This window comes from Pteropus medius, unplaced genomic scaffold (genome assembly GCF_902729225.1).
Source record: "Pteropus medius unplaced genomic scaffold, Ma_sr-lr_union100, whole genome shotgun sequence".
NCBI lineage: Eukaryota > Metazoa > Chordata > Mammalia > Chiroptera > Pteropodidae > Pteropus > Pteropus medius.
This window is the reverse complement of record NW_024356248.1, coordinates 2449415-2462353: the sequence shown is the minus strand read 5'-3', so window position 1 is coordinate 2462353 and position 12939 is coordinate 2449415. Positions and strand designations below refer to the sequence as shown.

At 52.4% G+C, this 12939-nt stretch overlaps 1 protein-coding gene across 4 annotated transcripts in view; it reads left to right on the top strand.

Annotated features, from left to right (window-relative positions):
* CD6 (CD6 molecule) overlaps window positions 1-12939 on the top strand; it is a 44713-nt gene that overhangs the window by 26124 nt on the left and 5650 nt on the right. For all 4 annotated transcript variants that reach the window (XM_039860277.1, XM_039860278.1, XM_039860276.1 and 1 more), the window contains 6 exons: window positions 6867-6935; window positions 7876-8226; window positions 8968-9279; window positions 9998-10300; window positions 11409-11474; window positions 12558-12692. In XM_039860277.1, coding sequence (XP_039716211.1) covers window positions 6867-6935; window positions 7876-8226; window positions 8968-9279; window positions 9998-10300; window positions 11409-11474; window positions 12558-12692 — 1236 coding nt within the window. The remainder of the gene's footprint in view (window positions 1-6866; window positions 6936-7875; window positions 8227-8967; window positions 9280-9997; window positions 10301-11408; window positions 11475-12557; window positions 12693-12939) is intronic.

Sequence of the window (12939 nt, the reverse complement as noted above, 5' to 3'; positions counted from 1 at the left end):
CTCCGCCCCCCAACCCCCTCCCCTCTAGCTGTCACCAGATTGTCCTCTACATTTGTGAGTCTGTTTTTGATTAGTCCGTTCTTTTTATTCCTTAGATTTCACAAACAAGTGAAATCATATGGTATTTATCTTTCTCTGTCTGACTTATTTCACTCGGCATAATAACCTCTAGGTCCATCCACGTCATTGCAAAGGGTAAGATTTCACTTTTTTTAATAGCTGAGAAAAATTCCATTGTATACGTCAAGGGGATTTTTTTAATGAAGAGCGGTTATTTTTTTGCCTTTATTTTTTGAAAATCATTTTTGCTGGGTATAAAATCTTAGATTTTTTTTGTTACATATTTACTCTTCCTTACAATAGATATTTCTCATTGTTTTCCGACTTGCATGATATTTTTATATTTTTTAATTTTTTTAAATTTATTTTAATTAGTTTCAAGCATATAGTACATTGGTTAGACATTTATATTGTTTATAAAATGATCCCCCTAATGCTCCTTCTCTCCTCAAGGGGATTTTTTTAAAAAAAACTATTCACTGTAGTCCCGGCACCCTCCTGCTCCTGGCTCCTCCCCTAAGCTCCCCGGTTCTGTTAGTAATAACCTTCCTTTTCCAATTAACCCATTTCCCCTTTGGCATCAGATAGTGCTGGAGCCAGCCAGTGCTGGAGAGCTGGTGGGGAGGGAACTGGGGTTGCTCATGGCCTGGCTGCCAGACCTCATTAGTGGGACAGATGCCAGTCCAGGCACCTGCCCCAGGGAATAACAGTTTCCTCATTGCTGCTCATCTTTAGAGTCAGGGGATTTTTTTTGGAAATAGTCCCTGGGGCTTGTGTGCAATTGTGTCACCGTTTGGGCGGGGAGGATTTATCATTCCTGAATTCAGGGCTGGCCAAGCCCTCCAGAGCGGGGAGACCACCGGGTTGTCAGAGGTCCCTGCCTCGCGCCCTTGGCATGGTCACTGCGGCAGGAAACAAGAATGTTAGGTTCCAACCCAGTAAGCAGAGCGGTTAAGAGTGTGGGCTCTGCAACTGGACAGCCTAGGTTCAAATTCCAGCTCTGCCATTTTCTGGCTGTGTCATCTTGGATAAATTACTAAACTTCTCTATGCCTCCAGTTTCCTCACTTTGTGGGCTTGCTGTGAGAATTAAATTGGTTAATTCATCTAAAGTATTTTAGAAGGGTCTGGTGTGTAATAAGCACTTTATAAATGTCAGCTATATCACTGAGCAGTGCCAGGGGGGCTGTGGTAACTACTTGACACATCTCAGGGCCACCCCTTTCCCCATCAGAGCAACGTGAAGAGTCACAAAGACCTTCTCTTACCTCCCTGCATTTCAGATCCAGGTGAGTTACTGCTCTCGTGAATTTATTCTGGCCGTCCACCCAGTGAAACTCAGGGCCAGGAGCCAGTGGACATTTCTAGACAGCTCCTCGAACCAGTGCTGTCCCCCTTGACTATCCAGGGCCCAAGCTAGGACCCGAGGAGGCAGGCCAGTCAGTGTTCTCATAGCCTTCGTCATTCTTGCTCAGGACACAGAAGGCTGCTTTGCATACACAAGACTCATGGTGCTTTCCAGGCTGACATAGCTCTTTGTCTCTCCAAAAGCTTGGGGGCACTACAGTCCCAGGGGCCTGGTGACGGTCCTGGAGAGGGGCACACCTGCAGCAGCTGGGCTAACGGGGGAGACCACTGCACGGGGAGTCTGTGGGCCTTGGGTACACATGTGATGCTTAGACTCTAGTGGGACTGATGTCCATTAAACAGCTCATATCCAAAATAACTCAGTAATTGCACGTGGCTGGGGCCACAGGGGAAAAGCCCAGGATGTGATGATAGAATGGGATTGAACTTGGGCTCCCTCTGGGTCTTGGAAGACCTTCAGAAGCTAAAACCAGGCCCACTGAAGGCAGGGGCTGGAGAAGAGAAGTCACCCTGTATTATTTATATATATATGTATATTTTTTTTTTTTGCAAATATTGCTAACATCCTGTGTTTCCCTAACCAGTCTCCCAATCAGTTTAAGACAATTCAGATGACTCCAGTTTGGGATTTTTTTTTTTTTATTAGAAAGGATGTGGCCAGAAGCTCTTTGTCTAACAGTGCAGCAGCTCAGAGCACTGCACTAAGGGCGTTAAGTGTGTCACCTCATTTAATCCTCATGACGAGCCTGCGACAGGGGTGCTTACTGCTCCCATTTTACAGAGGGGCCCCGAGGCTCAGAGAGGTTACATGATTTGCCCGAGTCACACAGTTAGGAAGGGGCTCAGCTGGAAAAAGGAATCTAGAGCGCCCCAATTCTCATACGTGTACCGTGATCACCGTGGAGTATGCCGTTCTGGATTGTTTCTTCAGGACTGGTTCTCAGAAGTGGAATTACCGCATCGAAGGGCTTGGTTAGTTGTTGTTTTTAAGGCTGTTGACCTATGTACTTGCAAACACTTTCCGCCGGTGTTAAAAAGGAAAGAAATGTGCTTCTAGCAGGTGACACACGCCATTCTCCCCACGTGGCTCCTTTTGTGGATTCCCTGTTCTACAGTCCTCCCTGTCCACCCTGCTCTCCTCCCCCGTACGCGTCACTCCGTTGCCCACCACGCACCTGCAGGTTTCCCAGCACATCTGATGGAGCTGGGGCCGCGGCGCCCTCGCGAGCTGGCATTTTGCTCACGTCCGCGTGGGCGTGCTGGGTGTGCCCAGAGCTACGTTCCAGCAAGGCCCTGAAGGCACCTGAGCATTTCCCTGCTCGTCATGTTCTGACGCTGGGCTGGCCAGCTGGGGCCTAGACTGAGAAAAAACACTCCTCTCTTTCTGTGTCTACACCTCTTCCCTCCCCACGTACCTTACCCCTTAGAAGCCGCAGGGAATCCCATGGGCCTGGGAGACACGAGGAGAGGCCTGGTGTCCTATTTTCTCGGGCTCCCGGCACGGTGGCTCTTCAGTGCTCTCATTTTTATTGCCCTCGGTCTCCTTCAGTTCATCGTCCCGTGGTACCTTCCTCAGGCTTCCCTGTCTGAGGTCCTGTTCCATTCCACTTGGGGACTAGCCTGGAAAAGCTGCCCCCTTCCTGAGCTGGGGGTAACTCTCCCGACCTCTTTCTTCTCCCACCTGGAAGCCCCGCACCCCGCCGCCCCTCCATCCCTTACCCTCCTGGCCCGTACCATTCTAGGATGCAGGCACAACTTGAGATGACTTTCTGGGCCACACGGGACAATCTCACGTGGCAAATGAACTGAGCATTAAATAACACCGAACCACATGATAAGAAAAGTATTTAATTATTATATTTTCAACACTCTGTCATCCTTTCCGGTCTTCTCAAAGAATCGTTATTGGATGATGATGTGTCCTGTGACCTTTCTAAAAGGTTTTATTTTTAGGGTACTTAGTTTTACAATTCCCTCCTACTTGAGGCAAACAATACAAAAAGTCCATTTATGTTTTATATTTCCTATTATTTTTTGCATTTCTACCTGTGTACCTAGTTTTATGTAAATGGAATCCTATCATACAAAATTCCATTTATTTATTTATTTATTTATTTATTTATTTATTTATTTATTTATTTATGGCGGGGGTGACGTCGATCAACACATACGTGCTTTTTTTAAAGTGTAGCCTTTTAGCTGCTTCTCTCATCGCCTGCTTCCTCTCGTCTCACATCTCCAAGACTCAGCCCCAGGACCAGCTACATAATCGGTAGGTCCCAGTGCAATATGAAAATGTCGGGACCCTTGTTCAAAAGTTATGAAAAATTTCAAGATGGAGACAGCAGAGCATTGAACCAAGTCCAGGCCCTTGTAAGCTCAGGGTCCTGCGAATGCTCACGCCCAACACCAGGGCCGCTGACCCCGCTCTGCCCTCCCCCGGAAACCCACCTTTTAACGTGGCCCATTTAAAAAATCCGGCGTGCGTTCTTTCATACTTTTCTCCATGTTTGCATAATCATACCAGTTTTTAAGAAGGTTTTCTTTTTTTTTTTCGGTTCATCTCTTTCGAAAAAGTTGTGTCATGATCTATTTTCTTCTCTGCATTTTGCTTCCTTACTCGACACAGCCCGGAAAGCCCTCCAGCTTGTGTGTGTCTATTTCGTTCTTCATTCAGGCTGCATAAGATGCCACACTGCAAATGGACCATAACTTATTCATCAGTTTCCCTTAGGGATGGGGATTCACTCTGCTTCCAATCGTTTGCTGCTATTCGAAAAACTGAAATAAATACTTTTACGGTCGAGCATCTTAGTGCCATAAAGCCAATTCACAGGAAAGGGTAAAGTTTCCTTTTCAAATAAATTTATTGCAGCCAAAAAGTGAATCGAATTTATAGAAAAGTGTGACGCACGGGGCGAGGCAGTAACGATGTCTGGGAAGCAGCGATCCTGCATCGAGCCCTCTGTGAACGGAGGCCTGGGTGGGGGAGGGTGGGAAGTAACTTCTGCGTCCGCCCCTGCAGCACAGAAGTCAGAGAACACCAAAGCCAGGGTCCCTTCTTGGGACAAGGGACAGGAAAATGCCTGTGACACAGAAAACATATCCTCGAGTATATCGAGTCTCGATAAACTGCCTTGGTGACAGTTGCCCTTGGAGCTGGCAGCCCCTGCTCCCTCTTTCAGTTAATCAGCAAACACTGTGTTGGGCACCCTTGGGGACTCAGGGCTGACTCAGCCTTGCACCCACCCTCTAGGGTTTTCTAGTCTAGCAGAAGACCTGTGTGGCTTTTTGCATGACAAAATCGCTTCCCAGACCCAGAGGGATGATCCAGAACGGAGGTCGAATGCTCCATGTACACACATGCAGTCACACTCACGCACACACGCATACACACACTCGCACACAGTGGTACACACATGGTCATAACCACGCGACTCACACACACAAGCACACACACACACACACACACACACACACACACACACACACAGGCTGCAGCCAGGATCCCACAGCATCCTAATCCCCCAACCCCCACACATGGGAATATGACAAACCACAGTGGAGGACAACAGCTATTGGGAACGAGATTCCGAAATCCTAACTCGAGGGCATCTGGATTCTTGTTCTGAATATTTCATGAGCTGTGGAGTTTGTGCTCTGAATCCTGAGTCATTTCTCCTTCAGGGATCAGGCTGGGCAGCCAAGCAGTGAGTCGGTGAGGACGGGCAATTAAAGGCCTGATTACTTTCTGTCTGAGTGACGGAGTGGCCCAGACGGGTGCTCGTAGGAGAGCTGAGTCTGTAGGGGTGTGTGTGTGTGTGCGTGCGCGTGCACGCGCACGTGCATGGCCTGAGTCCCTGGACTCTTCTCAGGGGAGGCTGAGAATGTGGAGCAGTCACGCCTGCAACTGAGCAGTCAGGCCAGGCCAGGCTATAGTAACAAGCACACCCCAAACCTCCATGGCTTAACACAATCGAGATTCACTTCTTACTCACATAGAATTTGAGTTGGGGTCAACATTCCCCCCCCGTCTTGTGGCTGCCTCTGGAACCCAGGCCATGACAGAGAAGAAAGATCGGGGAGGCTCACCGCCTCTCACCGACCTTGGCTCCACAGTGGGCTCACGCCATCCTGCATAGACCTCAGTGGCCCCGACCTAAGCTCAAGAGAGACCCAGAAATGTGGAAGGGTCCTTCCGTGAGCACAGTGGCCCCTGCCACTGCTCTCTCTTGGTGCTTCTGCACACCAGAATGTCCCTGCCCAACATGGAGCCGACTCCTTGGAAAGAGTTCAGATACTGGCTCTGCGGCTTGCTAGCTGGTGGCCTCAGGCCACGTGTCAGTCAGGGTCCTTACAGGAAACAGGCGGCACACTCATCATAGAAGTTTGAAGAAGGCTTATTTGCAAAAGCACTATTTACAAAGGATAATATAGTCCCGGGGCTCAGAATAGCTGAGCTGTTACCGCCCTAGGCCCAAAGACACCAGACCGGAAGGAGAGAGTGACGAAGAGGTGACTACCTCGAGAGGACAATTACATTCAGAGGAAGGACACAACCTTCCCAAAGGACCTCGCCGGGAGGGATAAACACCACGGCCTCGCTGTCCTCCTCTCTCCTGTCTGCTGAGGCGCCCCATCAGCTGAGCCAAACAGAAGCCAAAGGACCCAGGAAGACACTGATTTAGTCCAAACACATCAGTTTTACCAAGGCCAAGTGGGCAGCGGCTCTGGAAGGAAAAATGGGCACTATCTGGCACGAGTAATCGAGGTCTAGTCTTCGGGCCTCCCTTTCCTAATTTGTAAACAGTGCAAATGGCTACGTCGCTATATTGGCGAAGGTAAATGGAATAACGTATCCAAAGACCTGGCATAATCGGCCCTCAGCAAATGTTAGTTTCTCAGTGTCTGAAAGCCCCTTGCCGTCCAATGGGTCCCCTCCTAGGAGGGCCAGTTACCCTAGAGTCTCAAAATTTGCATTTCTCAAATTTTCCAAGCAAAAATGTGTTTTTCCTAAAAATAACTCTTATTGGCAAGCTTCTCCTGTATGCCAGGTATTTTACAGATATTGTCTCCTTTTAGCCCACAATACTTTCCTAAGTGTTATTGCCTACAAGTTGAGACTCTGGCAGAGGGCGTGACCTGTCCACGGTCACTCAACCAGTGAGCGGGTCTGGCCCCAAAGCCCATGGCCCTTCTCCGCTCCACTCGGGTTTCTGAGGATGTGCGCACAATTAATAGATGAAGAGAGGATGCTGAGGCTCCAAGGCGTGAGTACCCCCTCCACTGGAACGGAGGTGAAGGTCCAGGACCGTGTCTTCCCAAAGGCCTCACATAGCCGCAGCAGGCTCCAGGAAGTGCTCCTGCCCTTCCGTCCACCTCCGTGCCCTCCAGGCCTGAGTTCACTCACCCACCATGACTGCTGCTGATTGATTTCAGGTCACCCGTCTCCAGCCCCATCCGGCCAGCCCGATACCAGCAGCGCAGAGAGCCATCCCTTGGAGCCAGGTGAGGAAGTGATCTTTCCGGGATCCCTGGTCAGCTTTCTGGAATGACAGGAAGGGGAAACAGACTTTGAGGGTACCAGGGAGACACCCGAACTTCAGACAACACTTCTTCCTGATCCAGTGTTTGAAGGTCCACATTAGATTCACTTGGAGATCTTAGAACTGCCACCTTCGAAAGGCCACTGATAAAAAGTCACTGATACACGATAGGGTGTTCAGTGAGCATTTAAAGGGGATTTGTTGAGAATAAGCTAAAGAAGTCTTGGCGGGGTGGTGGGGGTCCACCAGATGGGGTCTAGATTAATTCAACAGCTATTTTTAAAGGACCTACTCTGCAAAGCGGTGTGCTAACACTGGGGTGCAATCCTGGGGGTTCCCTGGGGAGGTAAGGGAGAACCACCATAGAGAGAGGCAGCCTGTCTTCGAATCTATCACTAACCCCATGTCTGTCCATCCTGCAGGGTTGTGGGGGTCACAGTGACACTCAGTGGTAGTCAGTGCCCTCAGAACAGTGGAGGGACCTGGGAGGGGAAGCATGGCACCCACAGTACCAGGGAGGGCCTCGGAACCGGAAGTCTGCCTCTCTTTCACACAGGGTACTCTTGAGATGGGGGTAAGAGAGGAGGGTTTGTGGGGACTGGACCCCCGGTTCTCTGTCACCCCAAGCCTAACTGATCGTAACCTCGAGTCATCCTCAGCCCCAGCTTTTCCTGACTGTAAGGAGAACCAGAGGGTCAGGCCTCACAAGGGGGCTGGGGGATGAACCAGCCCAGCCCCACTTTGCAGACTGAAAGGCTGAGGCCCAGAGTCAGGTAGGGTATTGTCCAAGGTCACTAGCAGGTCATTGGTGGGGCCCCTGACAGCCACCCGCGCCCATCCCATCCCTAGCATCTGCCGAGTCCGAACCTGTCCAGGCCTCAGCTGATGTCTGGTCCTTCCAGGGGAGCAGCTAGGGGTCCGCCTGGTGAACGGGAGCAGCCTCTGCAACGGGACGGTGGAGGTTCGTCTTGGGCAGTCCTGGCAGCCCGTGTGTGAGGCGTTCTGGAACCTCCAAGCCGCCGAGGCCGTGTGTCGTGCGCTGGGCTGCGGCGGGGCGGCGGGGTCGCCGGTCCAGCCCCCGCCGACGCCAGAGCTGCCACGAAATTGGGCCTTGGGGAACGCCAGCGGAGCCCTGAACGTCACGCAGGCTCTGGCACCGGCTATCCTCTGCGGTGGCGCTGAGTGGCAGCTCTGTGAGGTGGTGGAGCACCCGTGCATCGGCAACCAGAGGCCAGCCCAGGTCACCTGTGCAGGTACGGCGGACCGCCCCGCGCCCATCGCCGGGGCCCCTCCCTGTCCCCGGTCCCTCGCGGGCCTTCAACCACCGCCTCACTCCTGTCCACCCGCACCTACCACCGACGCAAACACAACTGGTCCCCACAGCAGAGGACTGCAACTTTGTACCATTTCCGACTCTGAACATTTCCACAGATCTGGCCTTCAGACCCTGCCCCCTACTAGATCTCCAGTTGGCCCACCTGATCCAGAACCCGACACCTTGGGTCCCCAATTCTAACAGAATCTCGAGGCCTTACTTACGAGCCCCTCTCCCCTCCCTCTCTGGACCTCTGTCCCCTCTGTCTCCGCTTCCCCCTCTCATGTGCATAAATATGCCAGGTTCCCAGGGTCCTTTGGTACTAATGCTCCTCAGCCCCCAGCCCTGCTCTTCAGGCCCCGCCCACCAGGCCTCTGGCCCCACCCACTAGTCTGCACCAGGTTACTAACCCCTCCCACTGGCTCCGCAGCTCTGACTCTATGGTGTCCAGCTCCACTTCCCGAGTCCCTAGTCCTGACCAGTCCCTCTACCTCTGCTCACCAAGTCCCCAGCCCTGTAGGGGTCCCCCGTCCTACCCAGAGGATTACAGCCCCTCTCACAGGGTCCACAGCCCTGCCCACAACTCTCGCGCCCAGGGCCCAGTCCCCGACCCTCTCCCACCCTCTACCTTCCTCGCCCTCTTCTCCCCACCCACAAACCCCTACCCGTCCCCTCCCAGAGAACCGTGCACTGCGGCTGGCGGACGGTGGCAGCTCATGCGCCGGCCGCGTGGAGATGCTGGAGCACGGCCAGTGGGGTTCGGTGTGTGACGACACGTGGGATCTGGAGGACGCCCACGTGGTGTGCCGGCAACTGAGCTGCGGCTGGGCGATCCAGGCTCTGCCCGGCTTGCACTTTGCCCCTGGCCAAGGACTCATCCACCGAGACCAGGTGAACTGCTCTGGGGTGGAGGCCTACCTGTGGGACTGCCCTGGGCTACCTGGAGACCGCTATTGTGGCCACAAGGAGGATGCTGGTGTGGTATGTTCAGGTGAGTGAGCCACGTTCCTGAGCTTCGCCCTCCATCAACGCTTACTATAGAACTCCTGGGCACCAGGCCTGGAGTTAGTGCTAGAGAGAGAGTCTCTGTCCTTGCATGGTCACTGTCCAGGAGGGGAGATGAGACTCAGACAAGCACTACCTCAGGGAACGAGTGGTAAATGCCCTAGGAAAGGAAGCCAGGTGAAGTTTAGGGGTAACAGGCAATCCAGGGCTGGAGGAATAAGCCTGCCCACCTCCTGGAGGAGATGGCATTAGAGGTGAGACTTCCTGAGTGGGAGTTGGTTCTCTGGTTCAGAGCAGCAAGGGGAGATGGAGGCAGGGAGGCCCTTGGAGAGGCCATCGATAGTCCAGATGAGGCCATGAAATTCTGGTCCAGCCAGTGCTTCTTTATAAGGCGCAGGGGAATGGCGGGGGTTGGGGGGATCTTGTTAAATATAGATTCTGATTCAGTCGGTCTGCATTTCTAACAAGATTCCAGGTACTATCGGTGCTGCCGGTCCATGACCACACTTTGTGTAGCAAGGATGTAGGGTACTGCAGCCACATCGGATGGGGCAGAGAGGGCGATGTGGACGTGTAGGGAGAGCACACGAGATCTGGAGACCCGTTGGGCGTGAGGTGTCTGCCTTTGTGCATCTGGGCTAATGGGGCTTTGGGCCCAAAGGATCCAGACCTGACCCTGCGCCCCACCCCCTCCCACCCCACAGAGCACCAGTCCTTGCGCCTGACCGGGGGCAGGGACTCCTGCGAGGGGCAAGTGGAGGTGCATTTCCGTGGCGTCTGGAACACAGTGTGTGACAGTGAATGGTACACATCGGAGGCCCAAGTGCTCTGTCGGGCCTTGGGCTGTGGGACCGTGGCCAGAATACCCAAGGGGCTGCCCCACTCCCTGTCGGGCAGGATGTACTACTCGTGCAAGGGAGAAGAGCCCACCCTCTCGGACTGTTCCTGGCGGTTCAACAACTCCAACCTCTGCAGCCAGTCCAAGGCAGCCAGGGTCCTCTGCTCAGGTACCCCTCCTCCCACGCACCCACCCTTGCTCCCAGATGTGGACTGGGAATTCCACCCGGAATCCACAGCCTGAGACCTTGCAGCCCAAGCACCACCCCTTGGACTGGATCAGGAATGACGAATACTGGCACCAGAGGGACCATTGCCCCAGCATGCCCAGGGCAGATGTGCTAGTTAATCAGGGCATCTTTTTCCACAAATCCTCGGCTCAGCCCTACAACCCTGAATCAAATATTTATTAAAGCAGCGGCCTTTGCGGACCAGACTTGGCTCAAGAGATGAAACCAACTTGCCATCCCAGGGCTGAGGATCTTAGTAAAAATAATATTAGGAGACACTAATAATAATATCGGTGACAGTGTCTGGAGCCCTAATCATGTACTAGGTGTTGCCAGACCCTTAGTATATCTTATGTTGGCTAAGCTTCACATCCACTCTGTGGATTGGGTTCTACTGTATTTTTACAAATCTAAGACAACATTAATATGTCACACCATTATTATTTTATGTACCATAACAGACAAAAACGCCACCAAAATAAACTCTCGATATGTCATCAATTGTAGTAATTGATGCCATCACCCCGATTTGTGAAGGTGTGAAAAAGAAAGAGGGTTTGACTTGAGGAAACTCGATATTAATGTCTCTGGAGTTCAGATACCTGGCTATGAAATCCAGCTCTGCCATATACCAGCCTGGAGGTGTCAGTTTCCAGTCGACGTGGATGCCGATGCTCACGGGGTAGCTGGGATTTTGTAAGCTCCATCCCTGACCTGTCACGTGCTTATGATAATGACAATAATGTCAGCTTCCCACCTGAAGAACAAACCCGACCGAATGGAAAAGGGGTTTGTGGTCTGCAGCAGATTATGCAAAAGGGAAGGATAATTCCTTAATTGGCCTCTTGTTCTAACCAAAGGGCTTTCCCAGCATTTACTCCATGAGATTCTCCATGTTGTAGGAGGTGGGAAGGGTACGTTAGCCATGTGCCCCTCTGGGACCTAGCCCCCAGTTCTAGGTCATTTGTTTGTCACGTTCAGTCCCTGGCACACAGTAGGTGTAATACGGTAATATGTTTTGAATGAATGAGGCGGTACTTTCTGGCAGGTTCCCGGAGTCTGCTCAATCTGTCCACTCCTGAAGTTCCTGCAAGTGTTCAGCCGGTCACAGTAGGTGAGTGTCACTGGGTACACAGTGTCTCAGAGCCTCGGGCACCTGCAGCCATTTGTATGTGTGTGTCCTCCCAGGAGGGGCCTGATGGTTTGTGTCCTTCGCCCGCCACCCCCTCCCGCTCCCCACCCCCAGACACTGGTTTTGCCTTCACAGAGGAAGAGCCTCAAGCTCAGAGGGTGAACTGATGGGCAGAGTTGGCTGGAATTAGTATCCAAAGTCCTGATCTCCAGATCCATGCTCGGTCTACCTGCCAGCTGGGTGTAGCTTGGCTGGCTTCGGGGCAGGCTCCTGGGGCTCAGATCCCAGCTGTGCCCCTTGCCAGCTGTGCAACGTTGAGCACCTCTTAACTTTTCTGAGCCTCAGATCCCTTGACTATAAAACGGGGACAATAATCACAGTACCTCTCCCAGCACTGTTGTGAGTCTCCAGTGAATTAATTTTTATAAAGCACTTAGAACAGGGGCTTACTGGGTACACAGTGAGCGCTGTCTGGGCGTCGGTTATTCTCGTGTTTGTTCAGTCCAGGCATGGAGTCCCCGCCATGCTCACTACTAGGGATAGCTCAGAGTCACCTTCTCTGAGAAGCCATCCTTGGTCTCCCCCCATAGAGAATTAAGCGACCTCAGCAGGGCCTCGTGCCTGCCCCTCCAGGTCCCTGTCCACACCCGCATCACAGCGGGCACCTCACATAGTGGACTGAATAGACTCGTTGATCTTCTTACTAGACAGAGACCCTCAAGGCCTGTGGCTCCGTTGTCATATTTATATCCCCAGTACTTGGTGCCTGGGACACAGTGGGAGCTCAATAATTGCTGAGCAGAGAGAGATCCTTGTGGGCTGGTGGCAAGGAGAAAGTTTCACTCAGTCAGTTAGTCACTCAATATACATTTCTTGAGCACCTACTATATACCAGGCGCCTAAAAGCAAGTTGGAAATTTTTTTTTTAAAGGGAAGTTTTTTTTTAAAGGGAGGATAGGTCCAAAGGGAAGCGGATCAGCTGCCGACAGGATGGAGAGACAGGAAGGACAAGGAGAAGTCTATGTCCACTTCTCTTTCTCCCTGATCTGGGGTTCTTGCTTTCAGAACCTTCCGTGAAAACGGAGGACCAGGAATCTCGGGAGCTAATACTCCTCATCCTCTGCATCATCCTGGGAGTCCTCCTCCTCGGCTCGCTCATCGTCATCACCGTCATCCTCTTGAAAGGGAAAGGGAAATATGGTAGGTGCAGAAATCTAGAAGCCACAGGGAAGGCCCAGGGATGGGAAGGTGCAGCTCACGTCCTCCCAGGGGGACGTGAGCCTTGGGGACCCCCCAGCTGAGGTGGCAGGGACACAGCAATGGCCACCCGGCCCTGGACCCGGGAGCACCCTCTCATGGGAAGAGTTTTCCCAGCATGCTGAGCAGTAGTGGACCGATGTGGGACCCACGGGAGGACCAGACTGTGTGTGTGTGTGTGTGTGTGTGT